Genomic DNA, 18,811 nt, shown 5'->3' on the forward strand with positions numbered 1-18,811 from the left:
TGGCTCCTTCGTGGAGGGGAAATGGGTGTGTCCCCACTTACAGTTCCCTCCTTTTTCCTCCGGGGAGCAGGCACTGGCCTCTCCTCTGGCCTCTCTGCAGGTGTAGAGGGAGGTCCTGACAGTGGATGAGAAGTGGGCAATGGTTCCGTCTCCAAGCTCTCCTCAGGTCTGTCACTCCTCTCCTTCCCAAGTCCACCCTCACTCTCTTCCAGTCTCTCAGTCTCTTCCTGGTATTCTGTCTCAACAATCATTGGATCCACATTCTCAAACTCCTGAGCTGTAACCTGCTCAGCTGCTGGATATGTCACTCTCTCTTCCAAAATGAACTCAGGCTCCATGACCTCCATCTCTAGCTCTTGCCTTGGGGCAGGTTCATTCACAGGAGTGGCTGAATGGTGACGTCGCCTCGGCGCTGGCACAGGACCCACACATGGCCGCAGGTTAGATCGATGCACCCTCTTTACCGGCCCACCCTCTAGGGGCTCCACTGTGTACGTGGTCCCTTGGATCTCAACAACTTTGTACGCCGTGGCTGACCAAGCGTCTTGGATTTTGTTCCTTCCTGGTGGACGATGGCGGAGATAAACCAGCTGTCCCACCTCAACATCTGGACAGTACACGCGCTCTTGCTGCTGAGCTAGTCTCTCTTCAGCCTTTCGTTCAGCACATTCTCTCGCTCTGGCATGCGCATCTTGAAGACGCTCCTGGTGTACAGCCAACCAGTCTGGTTTATCACCGTTCTCCTGTTCATGGCCCAGCAGTGCATCAATAGGAAGATGAGGGTGAACTCCAAACAGCAAATAATAGGGTGAATACCCCGTGGTCGAGTGTGGTGTGACATTGTACGCATACACAAGCTCTGACAGGTGTTCAGGCCAACGCCGCTTCTTCTCAGGGGGAAGTGTACGCAAAAGATCATGCAGAGTGCGATTGAACCTTTCACACTGGGGGTTCCCTTGAGGGTGATGTGGTGTTGTGCGGGTTTTCTTCACTCCATACAATCTGCATAACTCTGCGATCACTGAACTTTCAAAATTCCTGCCCTGATCAGAGTGCAGGCGTTCTGGTACTCCATACTTTAGAAACCACTCTTTCAGGATGACTTTAGCAGTGGTTTCTGCCTTCTGATCACGTGTGGCAAAGGCCTGACTGAACTTAGTAAACACATCTGTCATTACAAGTACATTTTCACGACCATCTGTGGCACGTTCCAGTGTTGTGTAATCCATAGCAACCACCTCAAGTGGGCGAGTGGCCAAGAATGGAGTCTGTGGGGCCTGAATCTTTGGCTGTGGCATTTTGGTTAACACACACCTCTGACATTTCTTCACCCACTGCTCAACATCCCCATACATACCCACCCAAAAACATCTTTGTCTCAACAGGCCCAACGTCCTTTCGATTCCTTGATGTCCCATTTTTCTCGTGAACACTTTTGAGAACCTGTTCCTTGAGACAGTCCGGCAACAGTAGCTGATGACAGGTTCCAGTATGAGCATCTTCAATCACTCTGTACATAAGTCCATCTTTCTCTTGTAGTCGCGACCACTGTTTCAGCAAGGAGCAGACTGGCTTTGTCAGAGTCTTCTTTTCCTGGTAAGTTGGCTTCCTTTGTTTATCCCAGAACCCTCTCAAAACTCTAAGAGCTGGGTCGGACTCTTGGAAGCTCTGGAGCTCTGCTTTGGAATATCCAGGGAGTGTGGGAGTGTTCTCCTGGGCCGCACTGTTAGTCCCTGTCTCACTGACTTCAGATGCACTTAACTGTCTGAGCTTACAACACTCAACACCTGCGATCACTAGATCTACGTCTAGGGCTGTACCTGTCCTGAGAGTGTTACATATGGCTACGCATCCATCATATTCTGCATCCTCACTATCAGGTTCTGGCTCACCATTTGCTGGTCGCCGAGAAAGGGCATCAGCAGCAGTATTACACCTGCCGGGGCGATACTTTACATCAAAATCAAACACGGCCAACTGAGCGACCCAACGCTGCTGAACGGCTCCTAAACTGGCTGTGGAGAGGTGGCACAGGGGGTTGTTATCGGTGATGATAGTGAACTTTGACCCCAAAAGATAACTCCTAAATTTCTCGGTGACTGCCCACTTTAAGGCTAGGAGTTCAAGCTTCATGCTACTATAGTTTTGATCATTCTTTTCTGCCCCTCGGAGCCTCCTACTGGCATAGGCTATAACTGTCCTCCTTCCCCTTTGTTCCTGATGTAGAACCGCCCCTAAACCCAGGCTGCTGGCATCTGTCTCTAGTATAAAAGGAAGAGTGAAATCTGCATAGCCTAGTGTGGGAGCACTGGTTAGCTTCTCTTTCAAATGCTCAAAAGCTCTTAGAGACTCTGGTGTCCACGACGACCTGAACAGCTGATTAGCCCTGACCTGGCTGCTTTCCTTGACGCATGCAGTTACAACATCATGAAGAGGCCCTGCAATCTGTGAAAACCCCTCTATGAACCTCCTATAGTAACTGCAAAACCCCAAAAACGACCTAAGCTCTTTTACAGTGCTAGGGATGGGCCATGACTTCACTGCACTTATCTTTTCTGGATCTGTGTCTATACCTTGGGCTGAGACCTGGTGGCCAAGGAACCTAACCTCAGGTTGGAGAAAATGGCACTTCTCCACTTTAACTTTCAGACCTGTCTCTTTCAACCTCTTCAGAACAGTCTCAAGTCTCACCAAGTGGTCCTGGAAGTTCGGAGAAAACACAAGCAAGTCATCTAAATAAATCAACACAACCTGGAAGGCTAAATCACTCATCGTGGCCTGCATCAAACGTTGAAACATTGCAGGGGCGTTACATAGCCCGAAGGGCATTCGTAGGTACTCGTATAGCCCAAATGGTGTTGTGATCGCTGTCTTGTCTCTATCTTTCTCATTCATCACAACCTGGTGGTATCCGCTTGCGAGATTGATGGTTGAGAAGAAAGCCGCACCACTCAGGGCATCCAGACTCTCGTCGATGCGCGGAAGTGGAAATGCATCACGCCTAGTTTTCGAATTCAGCCTCCGGTAATCTACGCATAGCCTCAAACTTCCATCAGGCTTGCGCACGAGAACGATTGGTGAAGCATACGAGCTCGAACTCTCCTGAATCACTCCCTTCCTCAACAGGTCAGAAATGTGCTCTTTAACCTCTTTGTACTGATTAGGTGGTATACGGCGATACGGTTGGGAGACTGGTGCTTCATCCAGCAGTGGGATTTCATGTTTCACTCGATCAGCGGATCCCAGATCTTCATCATTAGCTGCAAACACATCCACGTACTTCATCAAAACTGCCACTAGCTCTTTCTGTTGCTCTGGTGTACCTCCTAAGTGCAAGCGGTCAAGTACAGTCTGTGCATCACTGCTGGATCCCTGATCATCTTTCCGGTTAACTACCACTTCCTCATGATTAGCAGAGATACGCTGAAACTTTACCTCATAGGGGTCACCCTCAACACACTGACACTGGCTAATTCAATTCAATTTTATTTATTTATAAGGCACCTTTCATACAGGGAATGCAACACAAAGTGCCGTACAGAAAATACAAATTTAGAAAATAAAAACAACGCAACAACAACAATAAAAACAACAACAACAGAAAGAAAGACCCGACCCCCCCACCCGGAACACACTCGCACACTCACACTAACATGCACACAACTCAGGTATGGACACCACGCACACACACGCACACACACACACACCCCCACGCACTGCATTGGCTAAAACTGTAGAGACATGGCTCGGCACTGAGACATCGGTGAGTGAAAGGCTAAGGATACCAAACCTAGCCTTCGGGGAGAGCCAGACATCTTCTGGTGAAAAGTTGATTGCTTGAACTGGAAAAATGTGATTGTTGGATGTTACCACTGTGGGAACAACTATCAACCCACCAGGAAGTGGAACGTTCCCCGGTTCAAACAATATGACGCCCCCACCCTCTGTCTGGTTTTTACGGCCTCTTACATAGACGGTGGAAACGGATGAAGCAGGTACATGTACTTTGTGTTTGCCAGCTACACGAGCCACAGACATCTTCTCAATGAGCTCTGCCTCTCGCACCCGGTTAAAGGCTTCTCTCCAAACAGAATCCAGCTCACCCTGTAGAGTCGTGTCAAACTCTGAGAGCATTAACTGCCTGCACCGTTTAGCAATGTTCATTCCAATGATGCCAGGTAGAGAAGAGTCTGGTTCGTTTGTGTCATCATCTTTGATTATGAGGAAACCACACTCTGGGATGGTAAGTCCAGCCACCTGTATGTCAAGCTCAACATAGCCTAAGTATGGCAGCGGTAACTTGTTTGCAGCTGTTAATTTAAGCCATTTTGCCGTGCAGTGCATGTCATCTTCTTCTCCATGGAGGTGGTCTCTGAAGAAACTTTCTGTCAAAGTGCTAACATTACTTCCTGTGTCTAACAGGCATCTCAGAGGGACACCATCTATCTGAATGTCTACCTCGGGGCACTCACCTACAGCATTTTTAAAAAAACGCTCTTTGGTTAAAGTGTCTGCTGAGCCTTCTGACTTGCCTCGCATTGCCCGGCTCATAGCAATGGAGGGATCTCGTTTCCCTGGGTTGCAGGAGAAGGGGTAACATTATGCTTGCTCTCTGGTTTACGTGGTGTAGTGCAATGTCTAGCAATATGCCCCACCCCTTCACAGCGTAAACAGATTGGCTGGCCATCGCTTGTGTATTTAGGCTGAACTTTGGGTCTGCTACTCTTGCTACCACCACCTGAACTGAGATTCTGGGTAGTGAGCTCGCGGACTGCATTGGTTAGCTCACCAATAGCTTTACCCTGCTGTGCGATTATCTTAACTACTTCCTGCAGAGTCAGTCTCAAGTCAGTCGGTGAGTCAGTGGTCTGTTCTGTAACCTCATTGGGGCTAGCACCAACTAGATTTCTACTTCTTGCTACATTTGAGCTCCGAGGACGGTCTTCCAGAGCCCACATGATAGCTTCCTCACGGACATCAAACAAACTAGACCGAGGTTTCTCTCTAACGAGCCTTCGGAGTTCGCGTCGGAGGGCGGAGTCGCGCACACCTTCAATGAACTGGTCTCTAAGTGCTAGTTGTGCGTCAGCTACTGCATCAGAGGACTGTTGGAGAGCGGAGTTAAGCAGCTGTGAGAGTGCATGGGAGTAATCTCTTAGGTCCTCTCCCTCTAACTGTCTACGGGCATAGAAAGCATGCAACAGTTGTGGGGTACTGCGTTTGTCCCTGAAGGCTCCTCTCAGGCATGTAAACAGATCACTGGGTTCCCACAACTGTCCCCTCATGCACAACTTAACTTCTTCTAAGGCCGGACCCCTTAACAGTGAAAGGACAAAATCGGCTTGATCCTGATTGCGTAGACCCCTCGCTCTCATCGCCCTCTCTACCTCCTCTATGAACTCGTCGACAGTGTAAACATCTTTACCTGGTTCCCCACCAAATGATACAATATGTTTTTCTCTTGGAATGTAAACAATGGATCTTGTTTGAACATCACCCAAATTAGCAATACTGGATATAACTTCATCATGTTTCTTACTCAGTTCCAGGACTTGTGACTGCAGCTCCTGTACCCAAGGGTTACCCTCATCCCCCAGCACAGAGGCAGTGGCGCTGTCCATCTCCTCGTCGCTGGATTCTGGTCCAGGAGCAGCCGCTCCCTTGTCTCCTTCTGACATTTCGAAAAGTCTCTTATGGTGTCTTTATTGCAGGGAAATAACACAGTCAGTAGCCAGTTCAATGTCTCTCTGTCGAACAGTCTCAGAGACGGGGACACCAGACGATCAGCTCCTCCAGCGATCCACGTCGGCGGTGTAGACACCTCTCTTGTCCTGGATTTCCAGCCGCGCACGGCCACTTCAGGAACACCACACGCTGGTCCAGTCTTCACCACTACTGTTGTTTGTTTGTTCTATGTAATTTCTCTTATCTGACTAAGATCTCAAAATTAAACAGGGTATCCCACTTCTGACACCAATTAGTGTGGCCAGGTCAACGAAGAAGGAGACCGGACACAAAAATAACTTTTAGTAGGATCTTTAATACCCCGACTGCCCTCTAACGAACACAGCATTAATTCTCTAACTTTGAGACATTTGCTTGTAATCAAATGAAAAAACATAAAACAGATTCTTTCCTGTCTCTCATTAATTTCTTCTGATTGTCTCAGTACAAAACAGGCAAAACAAACCAAAAACAAAACAGAACAAACAACAGCAGTGGCCTATTCCTATGTAAACAGGAAATAAAATACATTAGCATGAATACATTTTTAAGCCACTCTCTTCATTTTATCAGACACACTTTACAGTACACATCAAGTTTTAACTCAGTAAACTTCATGAGTTAAATTAATAAACACCATGAATTAACTTTAATGTACATCTTTATATATATCTCTTCGCAAAACATGTTTTTACCGTGACCTTCACTGGACTTAGAGTACATTCAGAAAGCAAAATCATGTGCTCACTTACTCTAGCTTGTAGCTTAAGAGCCTCACCCTGCACCTGGATGCAGCTCACACGCACACACGGCTCTCTGTCTCCCCTCTACATGGGTAACAACACACAGCTTCGTAAATAACACTTTAACACAGAAAATGTAACTTTAACTAATATTTCAGTACACTATATGCCACTTGCGCTGACCCGTGGTCGTCTAGGGCGGCTCCCGACACCCCGGAGACAGTACACAAACCCTCGACCGACGAGAAATAAACACGAAGTCTTCAGTCACACATATTCGTCAGACGGCTCAGTTACCGGTCCGCACTAACTCTTCACTCGGACACGTATTTCCTCTGTGATACACGGTTTTCACGACTCAAACTCTTCACACACTCTCACAGACAAGAAATACGCATCTCCGCCATTGTTTCCGTTAGGAAGACGACAGTTCGCGGGTGTTGTCACGTCTCGCGTGACTTTCTGGTTCTCAAAGGATTCTCAACCTGTCTGGCCTTAAAGTGACAGTACACATTCTATTAGGGCTCAGCTAACACAAAATACACAGTAACCCCTGTTCACTTGGCTACACATAAGTGGAGCAAATAATTAGAAGTCTCAAAAACTAACAGAATAACATTTTTGTATGTAGTGTATATCTTGGGTTATGTTTAGGTGTCATTTTGGTATGAATTTTGCTCGTCCAGAAATTAAGTAAATAAGCTCCAGTAAAAGCCTCTCACACTCAACCATTTAGTGACTTCAGTTTGTTGAAGGCTGGAGGACGGACAGTGGGATTGGGCCATAGTGTTGTATGTCAGGGCTGTCAAGATAGCATTTCAATCTGTTGACACGCTCACACACCACCGAGTATTTCAGGGAAATTACCAGGAGAGCGCCACCTATTCTTTTAACTAAGACGTTCAGATCAGGGTGTAAAACATTTCACGCCCTTACCAAAACATTTGATAACACATTTTGTGTCATCAAAGTGAAATGCCAAGTGCCATCCCATTTGTATTTATACCATATCAGACCCTCGCACTCAACCATACACACACACACACACACACACACACACACACACACACACACACAGCAGGTTTAGTATTAAAAAAAATAAACCGATGAGAAACACTCTTTTTCTTAACATTTTATTGGTTTCCCCCAAAAAAAAGAGAAATTAATAAAAAAAAGAACTGGACGATTAAAACTGAGCTTTATTTTATCTGTTTGTGGGCTCTACGGTGGCTCTGAGTGGTCAAAAAACCCTCTAAACGCTTTTTGACTGATGTAAAAAGTGCAGAAAATCCAACCTGTTCCTGAGTTTTGGAGCCGGTGTGCAATTTATGTTATTGAAGCTATTTTAACTAAAACAAGTAAATAAATTATTACAATGTAATATTCCCAGACCAGACATAATAATTACGTCTGCTCCGGGAAGATAAGAGCCTGGAAGACGCCCTCACCAAAACATTTGATAACACGTTTTGCATCCTCAAAGTGACATGCCAAGTGCCATCCCATTTGTATTTATACCATATCAGACCCTCACAGCCTCTCACACTCAACCATTACGCAGCAACATCATGGAAGCTGTCCGACACACACAACACACAACTCTGTGCAGTTAACTCTTACTTTACTGAAACTAAAAAACATTTCTTGTAATTCTTTCATTCCATAACGAGACATATTAAAAAAAAAATAAGCATTTACATACCTTTCTCTTGGAGTGGAAAATTACGGATTAAGTGTTGTTTTGGATGAACAAAGCGAGCTACTTTTAGCAGGGGAAAAACTTAAATAGCAGCATTTGAAGAATAATTGGAGACTAGGATTTCTATGATATTAAAAAAACACAAGAGATATTTACTTGTACACATTAGAAAGTGTAAATTTGTGTAAGTGTGTGTGTGTCAAAGAAACAAAATGTGTAAATAGAAATAGATATATACATACATGTCGCCATGGACAGTTAGGGTGTTCATTGTCATACACAAGTTCTTCTCCTGTGTATATGGCCGCTCCAAGAGAAAGGTATGTAAATATGATATATTTTTAGGTGACACTGTGAAGGTTCTTCAAGACCATGTCCTGTAACGTTGTGACTGGACCACCAAAAATAAAATGTGTTTTCCTTTATAAGAGCTCATGCATTATTTATAAACACAAGTAACATTTTATTAGGAGGTCCCCACTTGTACTGGTAAGACTGACAAACAACACTAATACACAGTGATAGATGAATAAAAACGAGATCAATCAATGCTCTTCCCTGTACTCCTTCACTTTCAAAAATACTGAAGCTTTAACCTGGGAAATCCACTAAAGTTGAGCTTAAAGTATTGTTTGAAAAGAAAACAATATTTGAAGAGACAATTCAGTTGAGTTTGAGACAGTCCATGTTGGAGTGTGAGTGTCGCTCCATGCTATCCAAGAGGGAACTTGTGCCATAAAATACCCGCTAATAGGGGATTCCTGGGGATGTTTATGATAGATCTATTCTAAGCATTAATTAAAAATGAAAGGAAACAATATTCTTTTCCTCTTGACTTTATTCTGATTGTTTTTATCCTTTATTGGATGTACTTTTTACTTCTTTTCATTCTGCTTGGCTCCTCATTTTAATACAGAGAAGATCTGATAAATGGCTAAGCCATCCACTAGAGCTAAGCCTTAACATTTTTATATTAAAGGTACAATATGTAAGAAATCTAAAGCAACTGGCCGTAAGATCATCCTAATATGTCATAGAGACTCAGGCATAATGATCATATAACATACTGAACTCACTAACAACAACAGTACAGACAAAATATTTGCATTTTAAAAAAATCTTTTGCAGACGGCAAATCATGTTTATGTTCTGAAAACATGTTTTGGCACGTGGCGCCACCCACCGGCGTCTACAAATCATTGCAGTCAGTAGAGTCTCAGCTGCCGAGCAACCACGGGTTGCCAGTTTCGAGGCAACGAAACCCAAAAGAGCTCGTTATGATGGGGTGCGGGGGGTGCCGCCGCCCCCACTCCTATCCGCCCCCCATCAGCCTCCCCGCGGCATCCGAGCGCTCTTTCCCAGCCCTGCGCAGGTTGAAAACCTGGCTGCGCAACACTAGGAAGCAGGAAAGACTAACGATACTCTACACTATGTTAATTAATGCGTGTTTTGCGTGTTTAAAACAGTGGGTTTACTTCAAAACGCGAGCGTCAGACGCTGTCAGAGCGTTTATGAACAGTGTTTCAGAGCTCCCCCAAAATGTCTCAAAGTAGGCTTTCAGGTAATTTCGCGGCATTACAGCGCCTTCCGGGTAAAAAAGACGTCGCCTACGGCAAAATCTGGAATGACAAATGGCACTGTTATTTCATCCCCGAATCCCATTCATAAACACAATATCTAATATCAGTTAACGAGTCGTTTTCCGATTTTAAAACGAATAACGGGATACGAGTTTCCGTTTTTCGTTCTTTTATTTTGAAGCGAAAAACGTGAAAACAACTCGTTATAACGGACCGTTTATCCAGTTACTCCCCCGACCCGCCCAACAAAAGTCCCGCCCCCCCCTCTCAGAAAATAGTTCCGACGTCTATGAACAACGTTATTCATTTCGTTTTTGGCCACATTCTTACATGTGGCGCCTTTAAAACTTGGCATTCTTTAATAGTTGGGCATGCCCTTATATGGTGAAAATAGCTGTGGCGTTATATTATTGGCTGTATGTGAACAAGGCAGAGAGTATAAATAAAAAGGGAAAAGCTCTTCACATCAGCCGACACTGGGTTGATTTACACCATTTGATAGGGAAAGTGCTCTAAAATTGCTTGGATTGCTTGGATTTCATAGGACCCTGAAACATCACGGCAAGTCTGAATACTGAATGTGTTGTAACATTCATCAGTGGTATGGTCATTTACAAATGTAACATTTTCTATTTTGTTGTCTGATACAGATGCCTGCTCTTACTATACAATACACCCAAGGACTCAGCGAAGAGAAAAGGAAGGAATACAGATCAAAGTTACTGCATGGCAATAAAGACTTTCTCTTTCATGATGAACGTAACCTCGTGTTCTATAGCACATTAGTGAGAGAATGGCTGGACGTAATAAAGAGAACGTATCCCGAACTCGAGTCCGAAGAAGGTACTATAACTTTTAAGTCTTCTGTGAAAGTTCTGGTGCATGGCAAAGCACTGAGGGATACGTTTGAGAGAGATTTTGAAGAGATGAAAAAAAATGCCCAGACACAGTTCCTGGAAACCACCCCACAGCACGAGGAACACGAGGTACAACATCACAGCTGAACATTGAATGTGTTTTAACATTCATCATTGCCATGGTCATTTACAAATAAAAAATGTTCTTTTTTTTGTTGTTGTTGTCTGATACAGAGGCCTGCTCCTCCTGCAAGATGTCTCACAAGACTCAGCAAAAAAAACAGAAAAATTATACTGCAGGCCAACAAAGACTTTCTCTTTCATGATAAACGTAACGGGGAGAAATTCAACCTCATCTTCTGTAGCACATTAGTGAGAGAATGGCTGGACGTAATAAAGACAAAGTATAACCTCAGGGAAACTCAACAGGACAATCTGATCAAACTCAAGTCCGAAGAAGGTACTATATCTTTTTATTGTTCCGTGGAAGTTCTGGTGGAGGGCGAAGAACTAATGGAGAGGTTTGAGAAACGTTTTGAAGAGATGAAACAAAATGCCCAGATACAGTCCGAAAGCAGCAGGATTGGCTCAAATGGAACTCAACCAGGGAGGGAGGAATAGATGTCAGACGGATACATTAAAAAAAACACACACACACAACTGGGTTGTAACATCAATTAAATGTTGAATATTACTGGAATTAACTGTTTGATTAAATGCTTTTGGTGAATTATTATTTTGATAAGCTTGTTGTTTGATGTTTTTGCTGAAACATTAAATAGGGATAACTATGTGATAATCAAAATTAAAAAGTAAACAGGGCTGAGTTAAACTAATTCATCAGGACTGGATGGCTGTGTTTTTATCAGAATGGATTAACCTGTTGGAAAACGAAAGCAAATAGATCCACAAACTGATATCAACTGTAAAGTATGTGATACTGTGTTATGCCAACTTCAAACCAGTGAGACAAGTTTGGATAAAAAAGAAAAATAAAAGCGAAATTAAAAATGGGTCTGTAGAAATGTTTGTTTGTGCAGGAAACAATAACTCATAGTCAGACATTGATGACTGATGATTCTAGACTCTTGGTTGCATCTGACCTCAGTTTCATTTTGACATTTCAGAAACCAGTTCATTCATTTGAACCGACCAGACGGAAACAATAAAATACATTATTGGGAGTTTTGAATTGTTTCAAAATCAGCCTCAAGTCTGAATGTAGAAAAGTGTTTCCAACGTGGTAGTTTGCATTCGTGTGTGCATGCGTCGTTTGTGCTTACAGGAATAACCATGATGTTGTTCTCTAGGAAGATCTTGTCAGCGTCTGGAGTGGTGGGACCATTGGCACCTTCAGCAATGATCTGAAAGGAGGCAAAACACACACAAAATAAACACACATGTCACATGACCACAAATGAATACTTAAAGCACAGCACCTCAGGAAAATCAAAGTGTTAACCTTGGCCTTCATCTTGGGGGCGTTGACACGCGTGAGCTGCTTTTCTCGGCCGCAGGGATCAAGATGTGGCAGTCGGCCTCCAAAATGTTGCCTTCGTAGGGTTTGGCTCCTGGGAAGCCCACAATGGCATCTTGGGTTATGTTTAGGTGTCATTTTGTATGAATTTTGCTCGTCCAGAAATGAAGTTAATAAGCTCCAGTAAAAGCCTCTCACACTCAACCATTTAGTGACTTCAGTTTGTTGAAGGCTGGAGGACGGACAGTGGGATTGGGCCATAGTGTTGTATGTCAGGGCTGTCAAGATAGCGTGTCAACAGGTTGAAATGCGCACACTCTCTAACTAGCTAACACACTAACTAGCTAACACACGCACTCTCTAACACACTAACTAGCTAACACACGCACTCTCTAACTAGCTAACACACACGCGCGCCCGCACTCTCTAACTAGCTAACACACACGCGCGCGCGCACTTTCTAACTAGCTAACACACACACTCTCTAACACACTAACTAGCTAACACACACACTCTCTAACACACACACTCTCTAACTAGCTAACACACACGCGCGCGCACTCTCTAACTAGCTAACACACACGCGCGCGCACTCTCTAACACACACACGCGCGCACTCTCTAACACACACACACACGCGCGCACTCTCTAACACACACACACACGCGCGCACTCTCTAACACACACACACACGCGCGCACTCTCTAACACACACACACACGCGCGCACTCTCTAACACACACACACACACACGCGCGCACTCTCTAACACACACACACACACGCGCACTCTCCAACACACACACACACACACACGCACACTCTCTAACACACACACACACGCGCACACTCTCTAACACACACACACACGCGCACACTCTCTAACACACACACACACACACACGCGCACTCTCTAACACACACACACACACGCACTCTCCAACACACACACACTCTCCAACACACACACACACACACGCACTCTCCAACACACACACACACACACACACACACTCTCCAACACACACACACACACACACACACACACACACACACACACACACGCACGCACGCACGCACGCACGCACGCACGCACGCACGCACGCACACACGCACACACGCGCACACGCGCACACGCGCACACACGCACACACACACACACACACACACACGCACACACTCTCCAACACACACACACACACGAGAAACACTTTTTCTTAACATTTTATTGGTTTCCAAAAAAAAAGAGAAATGAATAAAAAAAAATAAAGTAATTTCCTCCATAACAATTTCAAATGTCGAAGAACTGGACGATTAAAACCGAGGAAGATTCAACAAGGGGACGGGCGGTCACAGTGACACCTGGCGCCCTCCCTGCTCCCCTTTCTTGGCCAGCGAAGGAGTCGGGGAGAAGCTGCTTTTAATACAATAGATAAAGCGACAGGAAAGCAGGAAACGATGGGGGGACGAGCAACAATCCTCCCACCAAAAAAAAAAAAAAACCTTTAACCTTGGCAACTTCACGACTAACCATTACGTCTGAAGAGTGAGATGACAAACTCAGGATTCATGAAATTATCTTTTATTCACATGAAGTTAAATCTAAATCCCTTTTTAGTTGAAGTCAAATTGTAGTGGCCGTCTCCATTCTAGAGCGGACCTCTTTGAAATAAGGCATCTGTAGTGCTGCCAACTGAAACAACCAGGAGGGTCTTACGTGTATTTAGCCATAAAAAAGAAAAGTGCGCTCTGAACAAGGCTGCCATCAGCATCGTCATGAACGTTAATACGAGGGCAGCGGTAGACAGGATGTTACTCTCTCTGCTTTTTCTCAGTACAACCTCTGTCAAAGACGAGAACAGGGCCATATTCAAACAGATGTGGTTACAGTATAATGGCAGCAGGTGGATCACAGGATAAATACCAGGCTAGTGTGTGTGTGTGTGTGTGTGTGTGTGTGTGTGTGTGTGTGTGTGTGTGTGTGTGTGTGTGTGTGTGTGTGTGTGTGTGTGTGGTAATAGCCAAAGAGCAGCGGTAACAGTGATATGTTCTGAAGGCTGAGGGGGGGAAGAGGCAGCAGAGGGTGATCACTAGCAGGAGGGTGGGTGAAAGTAAGGGACGCGTGCGTCCTGATTGGCCGTTTATGTGAAGGTAAGCCCCGCCTCATTGTAGACTTTGAAGACCTTCTCGATGGCGTTGACGTAGGCGGCCGTCCGAAGGTCCAGACCCAGGTTGTACTTGCTTGCCGTGCGCATGATTTGCTAGAAAGGCAGAAGAGAGTGTGTTATATAATGCTGGTTAAAGAAAAGGATAGAGCTGCACAAGGGCCATCAACAACCGACAACCATCTTTCATGGTTCTTTCCAGATCGACAATTATTATACAAAGTACATTCATTTTAAAATTTGATTTTAAAAATCACTTTTTTGTCAATAATTCCTAATGAATCAGTTCACATGATCGAGATGTAAAAGTGGCAGAAAATTGATCCATTAAAATAATGAAATGATAAAGAAATTGAAACTTTAACTATGGCTTCAGTTTGCTGGAAGCTAATGTCTTCTTGCTACCTTGATGACCTTAAATCTTTACAAAAGGCTTGGAGGTCTAGAAATCACTCAAGGGCTGAATGTTTTGTCACAGATTGACCCCGTATCGTTAATGGTTGATAGAAATCTTGGTGGTTTACAGTGAGAGATAACAGAAAAAGTCAGAACCACTGCAATGAGTGTATGTTTTAAAATTGTGTTTCATCTGGAGACTGCTCACTAAAACAGGTTGGATGGCGTCCTGTTATGCATGGTCACTTACCCGGGCAGATCTCTCCATGGTGTAGGCCAACCCGGAGTGAACAATATCCTTCTCAGAGGCACCCTGCAAAGGAGGATTAATGTTAATCTCACAGTTAATCTGAAGAAAGGACACTTTAAAAACAGTGTGTGTGCAAAACAATGTGTGTGTATTTTACTCACAGCTACTCGGGCCTGGAAGTCAGCGGTCGGTACAACAGGGATGGGTCCCCCCTGCTTGCCAAACTTCCTCTCTAAACTTTCCTGCACAGACACTGAAAAAGGAAAAGGGAGAAATTAAAGAGCTTCTAATTCCCCGGTTAAAAACCGAAACGAGGAAATCGATAACAACCAAGGCAAAGAAAACACCGGCGGAAAATAAGGAAATAAAAGAGAGATAGCGACGGGGCCTGTGATAAAACCAGTCAACATCAGACCCGTGTTTCAAAGGTGGCGTGATCTAAGGGATTTCAAAGGGCACGGAGTCGAGGGGAAGGAGCTCGGTTGTCATGGGGGAGGAGCTCAGTGGTCGTGGGGGAGGAGCTCAGTGGTCGTGGGGGAGGAGCTCGGTGGTCGTGGGGGAGGGGCTCGGTGGTCGTGGGGGAGGAGCGTGAGAGTTGTAAACATTCAAAATCTGATAGAGTGCCCTCGGTCCGCCGGACTTGCTGACTGGGACTTTAAACATCAGTGAGCAAGTATGCTAATTTACATCCGCAGTCCCTAGGCAGGTAACAAAAACAAACGTTACAAGTGGACATGGGTCAGTACGAAAAGTTTAGTCCCGATTATTCTGGCCAGAATAATTACAATTCACATTATTATTCCGATAACTATCAAAATATGCTTAAAACTTGAAATGGCACTAAAACACAATGGTATCCCATTACATTCTGTCAAGAAACATATTTATACTGCAACACATCTTTTAGTGAAAAACAAATCTGTGATTATCCGTGATATAAAAAAGAAACTAACATCATCCCAGCCTTAGATACAAATATATCATTCACAAGTAGAAAAAACAAAAACACATGAACAATGAAAACAATTATCTGTGCTCATCAATCCAGTTTTACTTGGCCTTCTTTAATAGTTGGGCATGCCTTTACATGGTGAAAATAGCTGTGGCGTTATATTATTGGCTGTATGTGAACAAGGCAGAGAGTATAAATAAAAAGGGAAAAGCTCTTCACATCAGCCGACACTGGGTTGATTGACACCATTTGATGGGGAAAGTGCTCTAAAATTGCTTGGATTTCATAGGACCCTCAAACATCACGGCAAGTCTGAATACTGAATGTGTTGTACCATTCATCAGTGGTATGGTAATTTACAAATGTAACATTTTCTTTGTTGTTGTCTGATACAGATGCCTGCTCTTCCTATAGAATACCCCCAAGGACTCAGCAAAAAGAAAAGGGACAAACACAGATCAAAGTTACTGCGTGGCCATAAAGACTCTCTTTTATGATGAACGTAACGAGGAGAAATTGAACCTCGCCTTCTGTAGCACATTAGTGAGAGAATGGCTGGACGTAATAAGGAGAACGTATCCTGACCTCGAGGAAACTCAACAGGACGATCTGATCAAACTCGAGTCTGAAGAAGGTACTATAACTTTTAACTCTTCTGTAAAAGTTCTGGTGCATGGCAAAGCACTAATGGAGAAATTTGAGGAAGATTTTGAAGAGATGAAACAAAATGTCCAGACACAGTTCCTGGAAACCACCCAACAGCACGAGGTACAACATCACAGCTGAACATTGAATGTGTTGTACTATTCATCATTGCCATGGTCCTTTACAAGTAAAAATTGTTCTTTTTTTTTGTTGTTGTCTGATACAGATGTCTGCTCCTCCTGAAAGATGCCTCACAGGACTCAGCGAAAGAGAAAGAGAAGATAAACTGCAAGCCAACAAAGACTCTCTCTTTCATGATAAACGTAACGGGGAGAAATTCAACCTCATCTTCTGTAGCACATTAGTGAGAGAATGGCTGGACGTAATGAAGAAAACGTATCCTAACCTCAAGGAAACTCAACAGGACGATCTGATCAAACTTGAGTCCGAAGAAGGTACTATATCTTTTATGTCTTCTGTGAAAATTCTGGTGCATGGTAGCGCACTAATGGATAATTTTGAGGAAGGTTTTGAAGAGATGAAACAAAAAGCCCAGACACTGTCAAGCAGCAGGATTGGCTCAATTAAAAAAGTAACCCAACCAGGGCAAACTGATGAGGAATAGATGTCAGACGGATACATAAAAATAAAACAACTGGGTTGTAACATCAATTACATGTTGATGCCCCCCCCTTTGGTATTGTGTCACAAGGATCACAAATGTAATAATGGATCTTCTGATTGAGTCTCACTCTAGTCCGTCTGCAGGTAATGTAGGAATGAAGAGCGGTCTTGTACTCACTGAGCAGGTGGTAGTTTGAGTCTCTCTCATATTTGAAGGTCAGTCTTCCATAGCTGACGTGGTTGAGATTCTTCAGCCACTCAAAATAAGACACCGTCACACCGCCAGCATTCAGGTACATGTCCTGCAGGACCAAACATCACAAACTCACACATCCGACTGTTTGGTACTCACTCCTCTGTTTTCATTTGGGAAGAATATTACTGGAATAAAATGTTGATTAAATGCGTTTGGTGAATTATTATTTTGATAAGCTTGAGTTTATGTGTGAAAGCGTGCAAAAGACCACCAAATATAAAAATCTGTTGTTTACACAATAAAGGCTGGATTATTCACATCAACTCTTGCTTTTTGTTTATTATTTGGGTTTTATATTTAAATACAGTACATTGTGATGTTTTTGCTGAAACATTAAATAGATATAACTATAGTGATAATCACAATGAAAAGTTAAACTGCTCCATCAGGACTGGATGACTGTGTTTTTATCAGAATGGATTAACCTGTTGGAAAACGAAACTGTGAAGTATGTGATACTGTGTTATGCCAACTTCAAACCAGTGAGACAAGTTCGGACAATAAAGAAAGAGAAAAGAGAAATTAAAAATGGGTCTGTGAAAATGTTGCATGGTTGCATCTGACCTCAGGTTCATTTTGACATTTCAGAAACCAGTTCATTCATTTGAACCGACCAGACGGAAACAATAAAATACATTATTGGGAGTTTTGAATTGTTTCAAAATCAGCCTCAAGTCTGAATGTAGAAAAGTGTTTCCAACGTGGTAGTTTGCATTCGTGTGTGCATGCGTCGTTTGTGCTTACAGGAATAACCATGACGTTGTTCTCTAGGAAGATCTTGTCAGCGTCTGGAGTGGTGGGACCATTGGCACCTTCAGCAATGATCTGAAAGGAGGCAAAACACACACAAAATAAACACACATGTCACATGACCACAAATGAATACTTAAAGCACAGCACCTCAGGAAAATCAAAGTGTTAACCTTGGCCTTGATCTTGGGGGCGTTGACACGCGGAGCTGCTTTTCTCCGGCCGCAGGGATCAAGATGTGGCAGTCGGCCTCCAAAATGTTGCCTTCGTAGGGTTTGGCTCCTGGGAAGCCCACAATGGCATCTTGGGTTATGTTTAGGTGTCATTTTGGTATGAATTTTGCTCGTCCAGAAATGAAGTAAATAAGCTCCAGTAAAAGCCTCTCACACTCAACCATTTAGTGACTTCAGTTTGTTGAAGGCTGGAGGACGGACAGTGGGATTGGACCATAGTGTTGTATGTCAGGGCTGTCAAGATAGCATTTCAACCTGTTGACACGCTCACACACCACCGAGTATTTCAGGGAAATTACCAGGAGAGCGCCACCTATTCTTTTAACTGTGACAGCGCCTTGCTTTGAGTGACCAGGTGGATGAGCTCGTTTGTTGATTTTTTTTTTTTTTTTTTTTACGGTGGCTCTGAGTGGTCAAAAAACCCTCTAAACGCTTTTTGACTGATGTAAAAAGTGCAGAAA

The 18,811-nt window shown here is 43.9% G+C and overlaps 1 protein-coding gene and 1 pseudogene across 3 annotated transcripts in view; one reads left to right on the forward strand and one right to left on the reverse strand.

Moving 5' to 3' along the window:
* Positions 1 to 18,811, forward strand: part of LOC311032694 (uncharacterized protein) — a 177,243-nt gene that overhangs the window by 44,145 nt on the left and 114,287 nt on the right. Inside the window, exon 3 of one of the 2 annotated variants that reach the window (XM_084039658.1) lies at positions 10,397 to 10,732. The exons of the other annotated variant lie outside the window; for it this stretch is intronic. Coding sequence (XP_083895784.1) covers positions 10,397 to 10,732 — 336 coding nt within the window. The remainder of the gene's footprint in view (positions 1 to 10,396; positions 10,733 to 18,811) is intronic. 2 annotated transcript variants of the gene reach the window in all.
* Positions 13,406 to 18,514, reverse strand: LOC311008453 (glutamate dehydrogenase, mitochondrial-like; annotated as a pseudogene). The gene is made up of 7 exons (XR_014599383.1): positions 18,505 to 18,514; positions 18,291 to 18,420; positions 18,112 to 18,192; positions 17,290 to 17,413; positions 15,052 to 15,143; positions 14,891 to 14,953; positions 13,406 to 14,340 (listed from the first exon to the last, which is right to left on the reverse strand). The product of XR_014599383.1 is annotated as a glutamate dehydrogenase, mitochondrial-like (transcript).

The sequence above is a fragment of the Eutrigla gurnardus genome (genome assembly GCF_963514095.1).
Source record: "Eutrigla gurnardus genome assembly, chromosome: 22".
Taxonomy (NCBI): domain Eukaryota; kingdom Metazoa; phylum Chordata; class Actinopteri; order Perciformes; family Triglidae; genus Eutrigla; species Eutrigla gurnardus.